Source organism: Fusarium poae, chromosome 3 (assembly GCF_019609905.1).
Source record: "Fusarium poae strain DAOMC 252244 chromosome 3, whole genome shotgun sequence".
Lineage (NCBI taxonomy): Eukaryota > Fungi > Ascomycota > Sordariomycetes > Hypocreales > Nectriaceae > Fusarium > Fusarium poae.
This window is the reverse complement of record NC_058401.1, coordinates 4,492,288-4,510,139: the sequence shown is the minus strand read 5'-3', so window position 1 is coordinate 4,510,139 and position 17,852 is coordinate 4,492,288. Positions and strand designations below refer to the sequence as shown.

The window sequence follows — 17,852 nt, the reverse complement described above, 5'->3', positions numbered from 1 at the left end:
CTGCATTAATACAACATCATCCAGTGACAACCTGATAGATAATACTGACGTAATCTTATCCTGGTGCTGTTACTGAGACGAGTTTGATTGTCAACAAGCACGTGGATATTTGTCTTTTTTTTCTGACATTAATACCTTGTTTGCATCCAACAGGAAATGGCAAAGGGTGTCTATATCATATGGTTACCTAGTAGATATTGCTTTCTTACTACTTTAACAGTACCTTAGTACTAGGTAGGTAGGTAATAAGGCAGGTATTTTGTTTGCCAGCTGGCGCATACCTAAATTCTGGCAGTGACAAACCGTGTGTGACAGTGACAACCACTCTGCCATTTTACTATCGGGCAGGCACCAGCGATGCCATCACGCAATCATTATTTCCAGCTCGTTTCTTAATTACAAATACATTGTTTCCTCTTCTTTCGACACGGCGTTTTTCTCATCCAATACACTCAGATTATTCACGAGTTTTTTCACTCTACGTTCAGAACATAGCAACCTCTCAAGTGGCTGACTGGCAGGATGGATGACAGATTCGCGGATCCCCCTACTCCTACTCTAGAACAAGGGATTGTCTTTCAGAATCCCGCCACCACCACTTCTACTGTGATGACTGACACGGCTGGCACGACTGGCACGACTGGCACGACTGGCACGACTGGCACGACTGGCGGCCCTGGATGTTCAGCCCCTATCCCGAATGGGGCCGGGTGGCCTGTACATGAGAGCGACCCAGATGCCAAGTACCTCACAATCATATCAAAGCTTGAAATCGTGAGTCCTTTTTTGTAATCTATGACGGTACAGCTCACGCTAAGCAACCTGTAGCTGGAGGCCGGGCAGAGTCTGATTCTGGACGACATCTCCATGCTGTCCTACCGGGTCTCCAAGATTGCCGAAATGATCCAGACGCCATACGGGGCCGGACCATCTGCTATCAAGAGCCCCAAAACGAGCTTCTCGAAGAGCCTGCATACACCCAAAGTGCCTGTTATCAACGTCAGGAAGCCAGAGACGGAGCCCTCATCTCCTAAGATCATTATCCCACGAACGGCCAAATTTGCTCGCTTCGAGATCCAGTTTGAGTCTCCAGATCAGATCGTCGAAGAGTGCGACCTCAAGTCATCTGACATCCCATCGGCCAACGCCGGGTTGGCTCTTCCTGAACATACTCCTACGAAATCTACCCCCGGGTCTCTGTCCGTAGCTAGTTCATGCACTAAGTCTCTAGAAACATCTGAAGATCAGAACATTGAAATACTTTCTCAACCAGACTATCACGTTGAAAAGTGTATTCCTAAACGATCGGGCGGAAGCGCTTCATCCTCTCTGTCGTCCGAGGAATCTGAGCTAGTCAGACAAGGGCAAGATGGAGAGGACGAGGCATCCGGGCCAGTCATCCAGCGACTGGCGAACAACGATGCCCTCTTCAGCTACTTTGTACGCTATCTATCAAATCCAAAGACCAGCTTCATCCGACAGATCGCCACCGTGCCCGACGAAACTGCCCACTTCCTGGCACGCAGCTTCCAAGACGCTGTCAGAAAGCCTAACCAAGCGGCACCCATCGCTGGTCCTGAATTCTGTAAGTCAGTCCTAAGAACTGAGAGTGATCGTTTACTGAATAGGAACGCTGAAGCTGAGATCCGTGAAACTGTCGATAAGATGAGTAGCAACACTCGTGTCGACCTGTATATTGAACTCAGTCAGCGGTACCGCAAGATTTATGGGATGGGAAACTAGAGGTAGAGTCGCGTCCCGAGAAGTGAGTACTGGGTCATCAAGACCATGGTAGACGATGTAAAGGGGCTGCTTGATGTCACGTTAGATTATGCTTTAGGGTAATGTGCCATTGTACCTATAGGCCAAGAGTTCACGTTCTCCTTAGAGCCTTAGTACAGACGCAAGGCCTGTCCGCCATTGGTGTTACTAGATAGCAACAGAGTTTTTCGATGTCCAATTCTTCCCTTCACAGTCAATTGGATCCTATAAGCACCTGAGGGAGAATTCGAGCATGTAGAAATATACTGCCTTGCCTGTTCTGGCACATCAATGGTGTGGTATCACTATACTGAGTATAATCATTGATCATTGTAGGTCTATCATGCTTCGTGTATAATTTTACTTTTACCAAACTCCTCTAAAAGAAGACACCCCCAATCAATTGTCTCCAGATTCAATCGCTCTTCTCAGTGTATACAAAAGCGTCCAACTCCTGGTATGTCTTCTCCAGATCATCATTGACGAGGATCTTGTCAAACTCGGCTGATCGCGCCCAGGCAAGCTCGTCCTGCGCACGGGTGAGACGCTGCTGAATGCTCTCCTCGGTCTCGGTACCACGGCCTCGGAGTCTCTTCTCAAGCTCCTCGGTGTCAGGGGGGGATACGAAGACGTAGCGGGCGTCGATAGTGGAGGCTTTGACTTGCTTGACACCCTCCATTTCGATGTCGAGGACGACGACTTTACCCTTGGCTGTTTGCTCCTCGATGGTCGCCTTGCTCGTGCCGTAAAGGTTGCTGCCGAATTGTGCGCTGCGAAACGAGTTGTTAGTGTATGCGCAAGTCCGCATGCGATTGATGAACGTACTGCTCGACGAAGCCATCCTTGGCGATCAAGTCCCGGAAAGCATCCTTAGTGACAAAGTGATAGTGGACACCGTCACTCTCACCCTCGCGAGGGTTACGGGTAGTATGCGACACGGACAGGGTAAATTGATCGGGGTGACGGGTGAAGAGCATGTTGATCAGTGTACCCTTTCCGACACCGCTAGGTCCCGAGATAACGATGGGTCGACGGTCCGAAGGAGAAGCCATTGTGAAGGAGCGTCTGGAAAGGTGAGAGGTTAGAATAGTTTGTTTGGTATTGGATCTGCGTAGACTTACTTTGAGACTTGAAAAGCTGGGGTTTGCTTGAAAGAAAGAGTTGAGTTGCGCTTCGCAATACCCAAAAACCACCGCATCGTGGGAAAATGCTTAACGATGGCGGGGTTCTAATCTACCTAATGCAGGAGCTGGCGCACACTGTGGGGGAATTTGTCCAATCACGTGCTGGCCTGTGATGGCTAAGACGATGCTTGGGGGTGAAGATACATGATGTTGTTCCCTGTTGAGTAAGTTTATCGAGTTGGCAAGCCCATGCCAATAGATTGAGCACATTGGCAGTTGTTAGTCATGTAAATCAAACTGTAGATTGTAGTCGTCTGTGAACCGGCACAGATTGGGTGTCTTGGCTACTGAAATGCCACAAAACAAGTCAAGAAATCAAGCATGTTTATCCATTAGTATATATATCGAATATTCTATATATCATTGCGACTTTATGCCATAAGCTGTCGTAACACATCACCCGTTGCCTCAAGCCCGGGGTATTATCCATATTCTGCCTCATTAACCCGAATACGCCCACCCTCATACATGTCGTAGTATCAACTCCCATACCTAATCAATCCACCCGATGCTTGTTTTGCAAAGGTCCTCTTTCGAGTTCAGGTGTCCTCACTTCGCGAATTCGTTCCTCTCGAGGTTCAACAGCGTCGACTGTAGTATCCCAGTGAATGTAGAATAGTCGCCCGCGCCAGTTGACCGTGTTGCCAAAGACAACTGCATAAGCCCAGACAGGAAAAGCAAGACCCTCGCGTCCGATCCAAGCAGCCAAGAATTCCAGAAACGGACGGCACTTTATTCCGCCTTTGTTTTTGAAGCCCTTGGCAAAATAAGGGGTGTATTCGTCAACCTCCATGGTGACGCCGGAATGCAGACGTAAGTAACCGATATAGTCTATAAGCATCCACAGAGTAGTTATCGCGAACCAGGCAATTGCCATGGTGCTCCAAGTTTTAGGAATGCCACAGATCTGGCTGAAGAATGGGATCGTTGTCATCGCAAAGGAGATATAGGTAGCGAACAGAAAGCACTCGGTGAACGGTTCAAGGATTGTTGCCGAAAGGACTGTGTACTTCCTGGCCCTGAGCCAGCGAGATCGTCGTGCTGTGTAGGCCTTAACAGACATGTTTGACACTGGTTGAACGGCGATATCACCCCAGACAAGTCCATGGCTTCTATGCCCGGGGAAATCAGTCGTCCATAGCGCATCGCCGATCAAATGATCTTCGCAGATATTGTGCGAGAAATAATCAACACCCGTTGGAAGATTTTTGTTTTGATCAAGTTTCGGATTCAAGATGGCATCCGTCGCTTGATCAAGCTGTGATTTGCGGAACATGTTACTTTTGCCAACAGCGCATGGCGCTGCACGGAGGGTGTTGATGGCGCTGTAGAACTTGGCATGCGAAGTTGTCATGAACATCTCATCAATACGTCCACCGCCCTGAGACATGATTTTGGGAAATTCCTCGATGTCCAAATCACTAGCATGGTGGTCTTCCTCCGATGAAGCATCCAAAAGAGACTGGCCTTCTGCTGCGAGTGGAGTGGAAAAGTCCATCAAGTCCACAACGATGGGAAGTTGGTGGACAAATTTGTATGGTTTTGCAGCGCCGCCGACCCTGTATCCCATGAGCTTGTCGACCATACGTCCCAAAACTCCCTTTCCCATCCAGATGTTGCAGTCAATAATCCATACAATGTCACCCTTGGCCTCTCGGTACGATCGGCTGAGATTACGGATCTTGGGATTGGGACCCATGTTGACAGTTTCGCTTAGTACATGGTCTTCCTTCTCGAGCATGATACGCGCATCAATTGTGGGAAAATCGTCGATGACCTTCTGGAGAATAGGGTACGCGGGATCGGTATCATCTTCGAGGCAGAGGCGGATCGAGAACTTGTCCTGTGGGTAGTCCTGTCGAAAGGACGCAGCGATACAGTCGTACAATCTAGGTTCTACGCCCTTCACGGGTCGAATAATTGTGACATGCGGCGCATTCTGGCCAAGCTGAGAGGACAACGGAGGAGTAGGGCGATTCTTAAAGTTGGAGAGGCTTGGGTCGCGCGTCAGGGGGAGTTTAGACGTAGATTTGTGGTGAATAGAAAACTTACAGCGCACGCACACCAATGACGACAAGGGCAACAACAACGCAGCCGAGTATAAAAAGAGCTCCAGCGAGACATTCTATAAAAGAATACATTGTAATGTTGACGGTGGAGGCGCAAGATTAAACCCTCGAATGGAAAAGAAGGTTTCCTCTGAGGGTACTCCTACTCCGTAAGGTTGGAGGTAGGAGTAATTAAACAGAGATCTACCAGGTCCCGTGGAGGGAGGTTGGATGGGTATGGAGCCCCGCTAGCATTACATTACATATCAAGGTGAGTGACATATTGAACTTGTTGATTTTACAGAATCAGTTTATTAGTATGAAAAACAAGGCAGTGAATAAAGGCTGGAGAGTGATGGGTTTGCCTGGTCCGTAAGAATGATTCGGGTTTTCTGTCGGCTCATGAGAAACAGTGGAAGGTTTTGTGATGTTTTCCAGAAGGCCACCTGTCTGGAGCCGCCCCCCTGGTAGTTCATATTGTCATAGTCATGCATGGAGTAGTTACAAATATTGAGGAGCAATCAATTCGGTGATATAATATGGATTGACCTGAGCATTATAATTTCGCAGCTATTGAGCTGTTGTCCCCCCTGAGGCCTGTCCAAAGTTACTGATTAAGAAAAAGAAGAATAAGAAAACAGGCTCCTGATGTTGTAGGGTAATCGAGCGATGACAGTGTTTGAACGCATACCTAGGCCTCAGGGTATCAGAAAAATTGGCCGCTGGAAGCTAAGAGACGAAATTAGTGGGTCACTTTATGCTCCTTAGCCTATAGCTCTTAGACTAGTTATTTTTGTAACCTAAGACTTGGGAGGTCATTTTTTCTGCTACCCACTACCTAGCTAGGCTACTAAGGTCAAGGTCTTGGGAACCAACAGTCACTCACTGGTCGAGTGCTCTAATGTTAGGAAGCACCTTAGTAGCCACATAATAGTATGGCGATTTGATCCAGTCATAGCCCAAGTTCTTGCTTCTTCGTTCGCTTGTAGCCTTTTTCTGGAGAGATAGTGTATGATTTCACTGAGCCAATAAGGAACATTTCTTTTCAGCATTCCCATGGATGCGAGAAAAAGGTTCAGGCCCTGAAGCTTGTCGCCTACAAGTGGAGAGATTGGTCAGTGGAGAGCCTGAGTGTTGGCCTTGCGCACGAGGCATCAAAGTGGGGAGCTCCAATTTCAGAAAACCTCGATTTTCTTCCCCCATCAACCTTTCTCCGTCATCATCCTCACAAAAAAATACAACAACAAAATCTCTCATAGCTCGTGGAAGCTTTCGTACCTCAGGTCGAGCTTCACACTTGAGCAATCAACATTGTTCACCCTTCGAGGTTGAGCATTGTGTTGCTGTGAATGGCCACGAGGATTAATTCCCAGCCAGCATCGTGCCTGGGTCACGCCCTTGATAGGTAGGTTTCTTGACTTTTCTTTTCTTTTCTTTCAAGCTTTTTCTTCCTGATTCGAATGAACAGGGCTCATGACTCTGTGCTTCGAGTTTCTCAAAGCCTCTCATTGAGCTTGGTTCTGTTGCGGTGATGACACCATATCAAAATGCTTAGAGAATCCATTCATTTGGTCTCCCATGAAGCTCTGATATTATAGACTACAACGGTATCTGAGCAACGCAATACATTTGGCTTCTGCTTATATCTCCACTACTTGAGGTCTCAGCTAACATCTGTCGCAAGACCAAGATGACCCCGAGAAATGGCTGAGATTCAATCATCAAGTACAAAGCCCGTTGGTACCGCGCCGACCACTGATTCCGCCGGCCAACGGCAGTTCCAGCAGCGAGGGCCACCATTGCATCAGATCTATGCCCTTCCGGCACCGATCCGCACGTTTCCTCTGCCGGCCTTTTACCCGAACAACCCCATATCCTTCTTCCATGTTGCGTATGCGTGGTTAGGTCAATTGTGGTCTCCGCCCCAGGCGGAACCTTCCGTTGTGCACACTGGAACATGGTCTGCCGCTACATCATGCGTCCACATTACGGATGATGTCTCTACCCGAGCCTTATGGGAGCAAGGCTTCTATGGGAAGGGTAGTCTAAGTCGTAGTGAGCCAAATTGGCTTAAGCGTGAGCAGGTCCGACAAGGACTTGCCGATGCACATGTCAGTGAAATCATGACAGTGCAGAGACGTGAAGAGCGTATGCGCGCCAAGTGGGAGCGAGCACGACTCGAACAGGAAGCAATTAGAGAGACTAGACTGAAGGAAGCCGAAGAAGCGAAAGCGAGGGAAACTAAGGCACAAGAAGCAAAAACCCAAAAGGCCAAGCAAAAGGAGCTACGGGCCCAAGAGTTGAAAGACATTGCATCGCCCGAGTTTGACAAGCCAATTTCACCCTCCGCCGCTCTTCCAACCTACAAGTCACCTGTCAGCCCTGCCGCACTTTTGTCTTTACCAAACTCATTGGCAGACCTGGTTCAGCCCAAGCCCGTTCAGTCTAAGCCTGTCGCACCTGTCGTTTCTGTACCAAAATATGCCTCGCCAGTGTGCCCTTCGACCATTCTATCTCTACCAAACTCGGCGACAGATATCGTCAGTGAGCCTGCTGGTGACAAGGCTACAGATGAGCTCAATATTCTTGGGATTTCTGGATCACACATGGCGGGACTTGGCCTGTCTGTGGATACTGTGCGCTCCAACTCGGTCAACGGAGCCGTCACCAATGGCACGGCTTCTGTTATAAGTTTCTCATCTGATAATGAAGACATCACGAGACCGAAGAACCGCCGCAAGAGCGTCCGATTTTCTCCTAATGTGGAGTCAACCACATTTCATTTCGCAGACCCCCCAAGCCCCAAACGTGTAGAGTCTAATGACAAGCTTAATGGACTGGGCGATGCCCACCCTATCTCGCCTGTAGCTCTGAATGGACGAAAAGAAGACGCCCAAACCGATATTGCAAGCGAGCCTATTCTGAAGAATATGGAACACCTTCAGCTTATGCCCGAGGAGGCTTTCTTCCTCAGCTTTGGCTTGGGGGCATTGCAAGTTACTGACCCTGTTTCTGGCTCTCAATTGTCATCGTTGGATTTGCTGAGACTCTTCCGACAGCATTCATACTTCCCCCCTCGTGTTGAGGCTGAAGACCCTGCTCTTCAGCCCGACGACAACTTTCTGGTCCACTACGCCGTCTATCACCACTTCAGATCCCTTGGTTGGGTTCCTCGTGGTGGTATCAAGTTCGGTGTTGACTGGCTGTTGTACACTCGAGGACCTGTTTTTGATCATGCCGAGTTCGGATTGATCGTCATTCCGTCCTACTCTGATACTCTTTGGAAAGAAAGCGGAAAGCAGAACCCGCAAAAGACCTGGCAATGGCTTCATGGGACTGTTCGCGTCCTTTCACACGTCATGAAGAGTCTTGTGCTCGTTTATGTGGATGTGCCGCCTCCATCCAAGTTTGAGCAGGCTCTTGAGCAAGGTGTCGCCGAGGCCCTGAAGCTGTACAAGATCAGAGAAGTGATGGTCAAGCGATGGTCAAGCAATCGCAACAGAGGATGATGAGTTTACGCTTAATGAGAAAACGTTGCACGCATGGAAATATGTGCTTGTATTATATCGGGGGATAATGTGATCTTTGATGTACAATAGGCGACGAGGCGTTTATAATTTCACTGTACAGCACAATGTTCTATATCAAGACATCAAGAAACATATGGTCTTTGATCAAGTAATTGCATCATACTCGTGATTGGCTTTTTGTGTGTATATCTAAGCGACGTATACTGTAAAGTCTATTTTGGATGTTTGTCCTAGTAACAACTGTACATCATATCATCTTGTCAACCCATTTTTGCTTTTGATAGAAGCTGTCCTCAGCAAAACGCGGGGCTTGAGCCGACAACCCCACATCAAGCTACCTCTATAAGGTACAGAGTACACCTTGGTCCCTTTTGGCCGAGGTAGAGGCAGCTGGGTGCACACCTACCTAGGTAGTTACCTACAGAAGTCGCTTGATTTGACTTGGCCTTTTCATTTCCTGCATTTCTTTTTCTTTTCTGTCACCCACTAACTTGATTGATCTCCGGCGCGTTGAACAGAAGCATCAGAAGGTAGCTGAGAGCACTTACCATGTTCTCTCGTCGACTGGCAACTCATAGCTGCAAAGCTATCCCCCGTGGATTCTCATTAACTCGAGTACGTGCTCAAAGAGCCAGCAGCTACAAGAAGCTATTTATTCGACCTCCCATCTTCAAAGCCCGTGACTCTTTTGAAGCCAAAAATGGATCACTCACCATTTCCAGTGCTGATCGTTCTATCTACGTGGTAGAGAAGAAGGAAAAGGGCGGCTGGACGAGTTTAGACGCCATCCTCCTCCGAGACAGTTGTACTTGTGCAGCGTGCGTTGACACAGCCTCGGGTCAAAAGACCTTTGCCACAACAGCTATACCATCGGACATTGCCATTGACAAGATTCGCTCGACCGAAGAAGGTATCGGCATCTCGTTCAAGAATGACATGTATCCAGACCACGAGATGGTACTGCCCTGGCTATCAGTCGATAAAGCAATGGGCTACGAAAAGGTAGATAAGATGCCTGCTCCAAGGCAAGAACTTGTGTATCCCAAGACAGGCCGGACATTTTGGGACAAGGCCATCATCCAGGAACGTGTTCGCAAGATCGACTATCAGGAATTCATGAAAGGCTCCGACGCGTTCTGGCACACCATTCTAGACCTCACGAATCTTGGCCTCGTGTTCCTCAAAAACGTACCGAAAGACGAGAATTCTATCGTTGACATCACCACGCGCATCGCCAACATCAAGGAAACCTTTTACGGCCGCACGTTTGACGTTCGCGCGAAGCCAGACGCCGAAAACGTAGCTTACACGAGCGGCTACCTGGGCCTCCATCAGGATCTGCTGTACCTCGAGAGCCCGCCTGCTATCCAACTGCTTCATTGTATGGAAAATTCGTGTGAAGGCGGCGAATCACTTTTCAGCGATGGTCTTTTCGCAGGCAAACTCCTTCACCTACAATCTTCTCCGACAATCAGGAACCTCACACGCGTGATGATTCCGTATCACTACGAGAAACATGGCTACTTTTACCGTCAGAGGCGACCGATTCTTGATCTCGGCCCAAATGAAAACCTTGCTGGTGTATACTGGAGCCCGCCTTTCCAGAACCAATACCAGAACGCTTCTGCTGATGTGCGAGAATGGCTCGAGCCAGCGAAGCTGTTCGATCGACTGATCAATGACCCTGATGCCATGTACGAGATGAAGATGGAACCTGGAGAGTGTGTACTTTTCGATAATACACGGATCATGCATGGACGCAATCAGTTTGATGCCGGCGGTGGATCAAGATGGCTGAGGGGAGCGTACATTTCGAGAGAGGACTTTGTGAGCCGCGCCCTGCATGTGCCCCAGGAACTAGCGACGACGTATCGAGCCGGTAAGGAGTGGACCCGAGATATTGAAGATGCAGAAGTGAGGGCGTCCGAGCGGTTTGGCAAGGTTTTGGAACAGGTCGATGAAATGGTGGAAGGATTGAAGAAAGACAAGAGCATCAATAGTTTGAGGACTCGAGAATTTGAGATGTTGAGAAACTAAAATGAGGATATAGAGCACGCACAGTATTAAGCGACTGTAAATTACAAAAGTAGTTCTTGACATCCAAGCTTTTGTTTTAATTCAAGTAGTTCCTGACTCCCATTCCGAGACGCCTAACCGGTCCCAATGTATGCCATGAATCATGTTTCGTCGATCATCGTTACTCCTCACCATAAAATACTTACCACTTCTTGGCTTCAACACCCTCGGGTGGGACGGTCTCGACCTTTCGGTCTTTGACATCATCCCAATCAGTGCTGAGACTGGTACCGTTGCTCTCAGTGAAACTCTTCATCATGGCTCGCTGTTGCTCAGGAGTAGCACCCTTGAAAAGCTTCTTGAAGAAGACGTTGACATCCTTCTCTTCGTCGGAGTCAATATCGTCGCCAATATTGTCCCAGTTCTTCTTTTCGGTCTTGGTAGACGCAGGATGTTTGGAGGAGGCCTTTCCCTTTCCCTTGTCACCGATAATGGTTGTTTCATCCTTCTGAACGGTAGGAGTCGCCTCGTCTGAGGCATCAGCGGCATCCATGGCTTTCTTGCGAGCTTCTTTGAGAAGCTTGAGCTTCCTGGGGTTGAGGTTAGTACATGTTATTAGAAGAGAGGCACGGAACATACTCGGTTTCCTCATTGGGAGCGCTGGAGGATGTTGTATTGTTGTCCTCATCCTTCTTCAGCTGCTTCCACATGCCAGGACTTTTCTTTTTGAGTGTAAGCTCAACCTTGTTGGGAGTGACCCTGCATGTGGAAGTATCGGTATTGATAGGACCCCATGTGTGGAAGCTTAGGCATCTCTCGGAGCCATCGGGCCAAACGACAGAATCAAGAGAAACAAACTCGTCCTTGAATACAACTTGAAGTTTGTCTTTGTTAACTTTCTTGGAGAAAATGGACACTGACATGGTGTCACTGTTCTGGAATTCCTGAATTCGCGGAGGAGAATCATCGACCACGGCGGGCTTAGCAGTAGTTTGAGTAGTAGAAGGGGTTTTGTTGTCGGTTATTCCCAAATCCGCCAAACCTGCCAACTCTTTTAACTCAGGCTTGACACTTGTGGTGAGCTTGCGGGCAGGGTCATCCTCGGGAAGTTTCTCCATAGCAAATAGGATTTGCATACGCAAAGTGCTGGCTATACGCCAGTCTTTCCAATTAGCTGGCTCCGCTTGTTGGAGTGAGGGGCCCTTGTTCCTGTTTATTTCATCTATCGCCGACTCTTCTTGTGCATCTTTCAAGGCTACCTTGTAGAAACCATTCTCGTCACATTTGGCCTTGGCTGGGTCTTCTTTTTCGATAGCAGGAAGATTTTTGATTAGACGCATGGCGTAAACGCAGCATGCATCGGCGTTGGCATATTGTCCAAGACGGAAGTAGGCGACAGCACGTCGATAGTGGGCTTCAACGAGCAGCGGTCGCTTGCTACGGTCATACGCTGAGTGCCAAGCGAGGTTGGCGTCGTTAAGTGCCTCATGGAACTTTTTATGGTGAATGAGGGCTTTCGATCGAGCTATGAGCCACTGGGGGTTCTTGGAGGTTTCGAGAGCGGTTGTGAGCTTATCGATCGCTTCGTCCCAGTTGCGGGCTTCGGCGGCGGCGAGACCCTGCTGGGCCAATGTGGTATAAGACATGGTGGGTGCTGGAGGTACACAAGGCCTATGGGAATTGAAGAAAAGAAATGATGGTACCCTTGGATAGAGAACACAAACTTTATAGACGTTTGTGTTTGATAGGCAGAAGTCAGAGTAAACAGAAGTCAAACAGAGGCTGAAGCTGGATGGTGGGTTCTGGAAGCTTTGGTGGGGCAAACAGGCGGATGAGCATGATGCGCTCCTTCTTCATCATAGTGCATCTAGATGGATGGAAGCTACAGGTACAAATACAGCCATGATGGAGTGCCAGCGTACCTAGAAATACAGAAAATGTCATAATTTTGATGACAAAAACACAAAAGTTAACATAATTAATCATTTTATTCTTTTCGTGTCTTATGATTTCAAAATCTTGCATTTACTACAAATATAAATAAGGTGGAGGAAGTGTCTTCTTTCCCCATGTATAGTGCTACAACCACTCCTCTTTCCCTTTCCATGGTGAGACAGAAACGGAAGTGGCTGCACTACACCAACTCTGTCTATTCAATCTCTGTCCTATGCTAATTTGCATCCAAGTCACCCTCAATACGACGACCATGCTTAAACAGAGAGAACCCCGATGCCAAAACACACATCTCGACTCCACTGCTGACGTATCAAACCGCCTTCTTCAAACACTCACCAGCGACCTTGTCGTACTCGCTTGTCGACTCCTTAGGCTTTGCAACCACAAGCACCACAAACGAACAGGCAAAAAGAGATACCAAGGCTCGCGATGCCCTCTAATGCGTAATCTGGGAATCGAACCCAGGGCTCCCCGAGCTTACTCGGTTTCGTAGGAAACTGAATGGCAACGGAGAATTTTACCACTAAACCAATTACGCGGATGCTTTCTTGGTTTGCGACACACGTATCAAGTCCCAAGCACCAAGACTGAGATAAGCTACAGAAGCGAGCAGGGGGATGAGAATGGAAATAAACAGGATCAAACGAAATACTCTCGAGGCATAACGGATGATGTTGCTTTGCCTGATCGTATGAAAGTAGCCTGCGATATGTTGTTTGAGGAGCTGCACAACGACAGAAATAGAGTAGAAGGCATGGCCAAGAAAGAGGCGAGATCTAGACCACAGGGATAGCATCGTTTGTACTCCCCCAACCGATGATGGCTTGGGCATATTCAAGGGGTAGGGTTCGTTGTATCTGTAGGGAAGCAACCGGTCCACCTTGTTCCAGGCGATGGTCTGGTGGCTTTCGAGCTTGTCATGCGCTTCCTGGATAATCTTCTGCTCAAGAGCATCTAGTTCCTCTCGACGTGCAGCCATCTCTTCGAGAGCGTTGTCAAGTTTTTTTCCAATGTCATGTTTCAGATCAGAAAGTGCCGAAAGGTGAATCTCGACAGAGTCTCGAACCGTCTGAAGTGTACTTAGAGCACCCGCGTCTGAGGTATCAAGGAGAGTACAGAACACAACAGCGTGGCTCGACAACAATGCGAGATGGTTGGCATGAATCAACCGGCGATGAACAGCGAGGTGACGGATATTTGAGATTGAATTCAAAAGAGGCCCCAGAGAGACTTCTATACCTTTCGAGCAAGCACGACGTTCCAGCTCGCCCAACCTCTTTTTAAATTGTATCACCCAAATATCCAATTCGCCCGCTTCAGGGCAGTCCCATCGTTTGTTGATTAAAATCTCGGGCATATTATCCTTGGCGAAGTTGAAGCATACATGCTCCAAGATGGTTTGCATCCGTTTGAGGATAAGGTGCTGTGTTTTGAAGGGTGGATTCACAATTGGCAATAGCGTCGAGCCTAAGCGGCTTCCTTTCAAGGCAGCCATGTTTGTGAAGTTTCCTTTGCCAGTGATGGGTGATACCAGCGTTGTAGTGTTTTGGAGTGTCTCCAATTCCTGTTCGTGCAGATGCGACGTCGACGAGAGCCTCTCGTCAACCCCAGCTGAAGACACGCCGCAGACCTGCGATGCTTGGATATCTTCTTCTCTCTCAATCTTAAGAGGCTCTCGTGTTTCTACAGGATCTGGCGATGTACCTAGTAAGAGATCGAGATTGGTGAAGGTGACGCCCTTCTGTCCCAAGTCCAAGGGATCAAGAGTCGGAGGCGGCGATGGTTCTCCTTTGGAAAATCGCATTCCGGCGATTTTCTCGGATTCAAAAACTTTGGCCTCCAGCAGCACACGAATAGTCTTCACAACCTCGTTTTTTCCGTACTTCCCGATCGAAGTCTGTACGATGGGCTGGTTTCGTGTGTCATTGATGCGCTGCTGAACACCTTTGAGCCTTCGAAGCTGTGAGTAATTCTTGTTGAAGATGTCCTTGTAGGCCAAGTATATTTCTCTTTCTTGGTCTTGTGTAAGAGCCATTGGGGAGATCGGATGAGGAAGAAGATTTGGGCTGAGGAAGTCAAGAATGTTTTAATTTTTTTTATTTTTTCTTTTTAAAAAAAACACGACCTGGCTGGAGCTCGCGAATAATGTTTGGTCTAAAGAGTCAAAGTTTATGCTACCTGAAGTTAGATAAGAAAATGGATGTAAAGAGAGAGGGGATGGTGATCTATGCAAGTGCAGAAAATGCACTTAAATAACGTCGCAAGAGATGCAGCTGGCTAATTGTTTGCATGCAGCAAACAGACACTCGATTCCAGTGCCATAACTTCAGGCAGCGAATACCTTCAAGAAACTGTATAAATTGTGTAGGCAGTGGCCAACCAGTGTTGGCCGGCTGTGGTCGATATATGGCCGCAGAATGCTGCGCCCCAGCAGCCTTTCATCTGAAGCCAACATACCCCCCAACTGCGGCTTCAGCATTAATGAAGCGGTTGCAAAAGGTCAAATATAGTCTGAGTTAATTAAGTAAAATTGTATAATAATCTAGGTCGTGAAAGCATATCTAGCCATGCGTCATTTGTCAGTCTGTGGTTTTTCAATACCATTTCCCGCCATGGCCCAGCTAGGAACCAGCTTCTCCTCAGGGAATCTGTTGGCAAACATGCCTAGCGCTTTGATGGTAAAAGTAAACTTGTAGTTGGGGTACGAGATCATGCATGACTTATTAAAGACACCCTCGATGGCCTCCTGCAGCCACTCTCCATTGGGTTGTTGTCGATCCATGATCAACTGGATGCCTCTCCTCAGGGGCTCCACATGGGGGTACTCAGCCTCCATCAGGCCGATCAAAGCCCATGCTGTTTGAACTACAAGGGATCCAGAGGGATGTTCGACATATTTCATCGTTTCGCATGCCTATGCATGTTAGTAAAGCCCTTCATAACGAGTCTGGCTCGCATACCTTGTAGCTTTCTGACCAGCCGCCATCGGCCCTCTGCTTGGAGATCAAAAAGTCACAGCCTCGTCTTGAGTTCTCGCCTGTAGCGTAGGTCTGGCCGATATGCTTCATGCTCTCGAGCGCAAACATGCCAGCATACGTAAAGCAAATACCCCAGCTCCCGTACCAACCACCATCAGGACGCTGGTTAGACTTGATCCACTCAGCGGCTGTTCGAATCAGAGTCTTGACTTCCTTGGTGCGGTAGTCAGGCCAGTACTTGTTGAATAAAGACAACGCCGTCACACAAGCTGTTGTGCATTCAGGGTAGTCGTATTCGATCATAATACGACCAAAAACCTCGGCGGCATTGAGCATTTCCAGCCACTCGCCTCCTCGTCGCTTTTCGTAAGACGACATACCACCGTTTTCATTCTGATATAGCAACAGGGTATCAACGGCATCGAATAGTCTTCGTTCTTCAAGGACTTCGGGAAGGCCTCCCACCTTTTGCAAAAGGATGATGGCCTTCATTGCTTCAGAGATACAGTCACTGACACCATAGCCCTGATCCTTGTTACTGAATGGCCAGCCACCCTTTCTAGGTTGACGGTAGCAAATATCCTGGTCAACACAGTCCTCTCGGATCTGCTGTCTCTCCAGATAATGCAGCGACTTCATTAACATCGGCTTCCACTTCTCATCCTTGTGGAGGCCGGCTTCAAACACGGCTTGGATCAAAAAGGCTGTATCCCAACATTGGACACCGTTAGTGCCGTTGACCAACATGCCCTCATCCTTGACCCAAAGAAACTCTTCAAGTCGCTCAATGTGCCTTTGAACGCCGTAATTATCCGGGCCGTCTCGAGCGTAGCACATGACTGTGTTCATGGTGGCGTTGACAGGCGCCAAGCATGCATAGTCAGTGTTGGCATCCTCCATATCAACCTGCTTGCTCGACCAGGCCTCGGCCTTTTCTTTCAGAACATTGGGTCGAAGATAAGGGTTCCAGATATTGACAATCAGCCAGTTGGCCGTGTTGAGTAGCCATGATTTGGGGTGATAGTTGTCGACAACACCAATGTCGTTGCGGTGGTTTGTCCATTTGATCTTGGCGTAGTCTTCGACGAAAACCTCCTTCCTTAGTGATCGGGTAACATCTGTCTCTTCGCAACTCCATCGCTTTGAGTATAGCCAGCCCATCGGGAGAAACACCATTCGAATGTGAATCCACCATCGCCATGGCGCAAAAGGGACCCAATCGGGAAGTAGCCATATTTCTGGTGGCACAGGATTGACAACATCCCAGTCCATCACTCCCAGGACAGCCATCCAGAACTTTGCCCAGTGCGGCGCATATAATGCTCCTCCCATCTTATGGAGAGTGCCTCTGGCCTTGACTAGTACAGGATCGTCGGCCTCGACTCCAACAAGACGAAGGGCTACATAGTTCATCAAGGTTCCGAAAACGCTGCTTTCACCTTCGATATGTAGACCCCAGCCGCCATCCTCAGGATGCGCTCGTGCGGCTATGTAGTTGTAGATCGCTGTCGCTTTCGAAGAGGGAATCGGTGTCCTGGTGACATACCAGGTGATGACAACACTGGGCAAGAGAAACATAGGACCGCCATATTCGCAACCCCAGTGACCGCTGGGTAGTTGAAGTTTTTCGAAGAAGTCAAGACCATTAGTGGCGGCCGCCAAAGGATTTTCGGGTTTTGGAAGATCGGGAAGATCCTACATGACCATATTAGCTTCGGTTTAACAAGAGATCCCAGACAATGGGCACGCACCAAGGACTGGTTCAAGTACCACTTTTCAGCATAACTCTGGGGACATTCCTTTGCAGCATCATCGTCCTCAAGGTAGTGCCACGTGTGGCGGCTGTCGTCGTCCTTGAGCCTCCATCGTGTCTTGTCCAACTCTGAACCGATGCGCGGCTGCTTAGGGAATGGCTGGCCCTGTTTCAATAGTGGTTCGGACTCAGAGTCAGCAGCGCGCTTACGTGACTTTAGCGCGCTAGCGTCAAGTCCACTGGAGTTGGCGACCATGATTGGAGAAGTGCAAAGGTTCTCAATAGAACACAAGAGTAAAGTTAATCGATTGAGTAGTAGTGGAGTGATGTTGAAATAAACCCCTTGTCAAAGCCAAATCATGCCAGAAGCACATGCTTTAAACTAAACTGACACGGAACCGGAATTAAGCAGTTTGGGCTAGAAGAATGGGCCGCGGACTGCCGGTAGCACTTGCCCGGTACGGGGCCAGGGACATTAAAATGCCCCGGCCTTGGCGGTCAAGCCCCTGAAAGTCAATTCGGCCACGCGCGGGATTGGTTGCATCTACACAAGACAACCATCCACAAAAGACATCATCTGCGTATTCGGACAATACTTTGTATCTCTCGAAGAGCTTCACAGCATC

General features: G+C 48.5%; 7 protein-coding genes across 7 annotated transcripts; 2 read left to right on the top strand and 5 right to left on the bottom strand.

Annotated features, from left to right (window-relative positions):
* Positions 1-522: 522 nt before the first annotated feature.
* Positions 523-1,743, top strand: FPOAC1_008919 (uncharacterized protein; the record flags this gene model as incomplete). The annotated part of the gene is made up of 3 exons (XM_044853353.1): positions 523-774; positions 829-1,585; positions 1,640-1,743. The coding sequence occupies 3 exons, from the start codon at positions 523-525 to the stop codon at positions 1,741-1,743; spliced, it is 1,113 nt and encodes a 370-aa protein (XP_044706023.1).
* A 433-nt stretch (positions 1,744-2,176) lies between these two features.
* On the bottom strand, positions 2,177-2,813 carry FPOAC1_008918 (uncharacterized protein; the record flags this gene model as incomplete). Its single annotated transcript, XM_044853352.1, has 2 exons — positions 2,177-2,531; positions 2,587-2,813. 2 exons carry the CDS (start codon positions 2,811-2,813, stop codon positions 2,177-2,179), a joined length of 582 nt encoding a protein of 193 aa, XP_044706022.1.
* Positions 2,814-3,441: 628 nt separating this feature from the next.
* Positions 3,442-5,086, bottom strand: GCS1_2 (Zn finger-containing GTPase- Activating Protein for ARF; the record flags this gene model as incomplete). Its single annotated transcript, XM_044853351.1, has 2 exons — positions 3,442-4,939; positions 4,998-5,086. 2 exons carry the CDS (start codon positions 5,084-5,086, stop codon positions 3,442-3,444), a joined length of 1,587 nt encoding a protein of 528 aa, XP_044706021.1.
* Positions 5,087-6,696: 1,610 nt separating this feature from the next.
* Positions 6,697-10,560, top strand: FPOAC1_008916 (uncharacterized protein; the record flags this gene model as incomplete). The annotated part of the gene is made up of 2 exons (XM_044853350.1): positions 6,697-8,477; positions 9,102-10,560. 2 exons carry the CDS (start codon positions 6,697-6,699, stop codon positions 10,558-10,560), a joined length of 3,240 nt encoding a protein of 1,079 aa, XP_044706020.1.
* A 181-nt stretch (positions 10,561-10,741) lies between these two features.
* FPOAC1_008915 (uncharacterized protein) lies at positions 10,742-12,185 on the bottom strand (the record flags this gene model as incomplete). The annotated part of the gene is made up of 2 exons (XM_044853349.1): positions 10,742-11,129; positions 11,179-12,185. The coding sequence occupies 2 exons, from the start codon at positions 12,183-12,185 to the stop codon at positions 10,742-10,744; spliced, it is 1,395 nt and encodes a 464-aa protein (XP_044706019.1).
* Positions 12,186-13,027: 842 nt separating this feature from the next.
* FPOAC1_008914 (uncharacterized protein) lies at positions 13,028-14,530 on the bottom strand (the record flags this gene model as incomplete). Its single annotated transcript, XM_044853348.1, has 1 exon — positions 13,028-14,530. The coding sequence occupies one exon, from the start codon at positions 14,528-14,530 to the stop codon at positions 13,028-13,030; it is 1,503 nt and encodes a 500-aa protein (XP_044706018.1).
* A 537-nt stretch (positions 14,531-15,067) lies between these two features.
* FPOAC1_008913 (uncharacterized protein) lies at positions 15,068-17,482 on the bottom strand (the record flags this gene model as incomplete). The annotated part of the gene is made up of 3 exons (XM_044853347.1): positions 15,068-15,409; positions 15,456-17,168; positions 17,225-17,482. The coding sequence occupies 3 exons, from the start codon at positions 17,480-17,482 to the stop codon at positions 15,068-15,070; spliced, it is 2,313 nt and encodes a 770-aa protein (XP_044706017.1).
* Between the last annotated feature and the right edge of the window lie 370 nt (positions 17,483-17,852).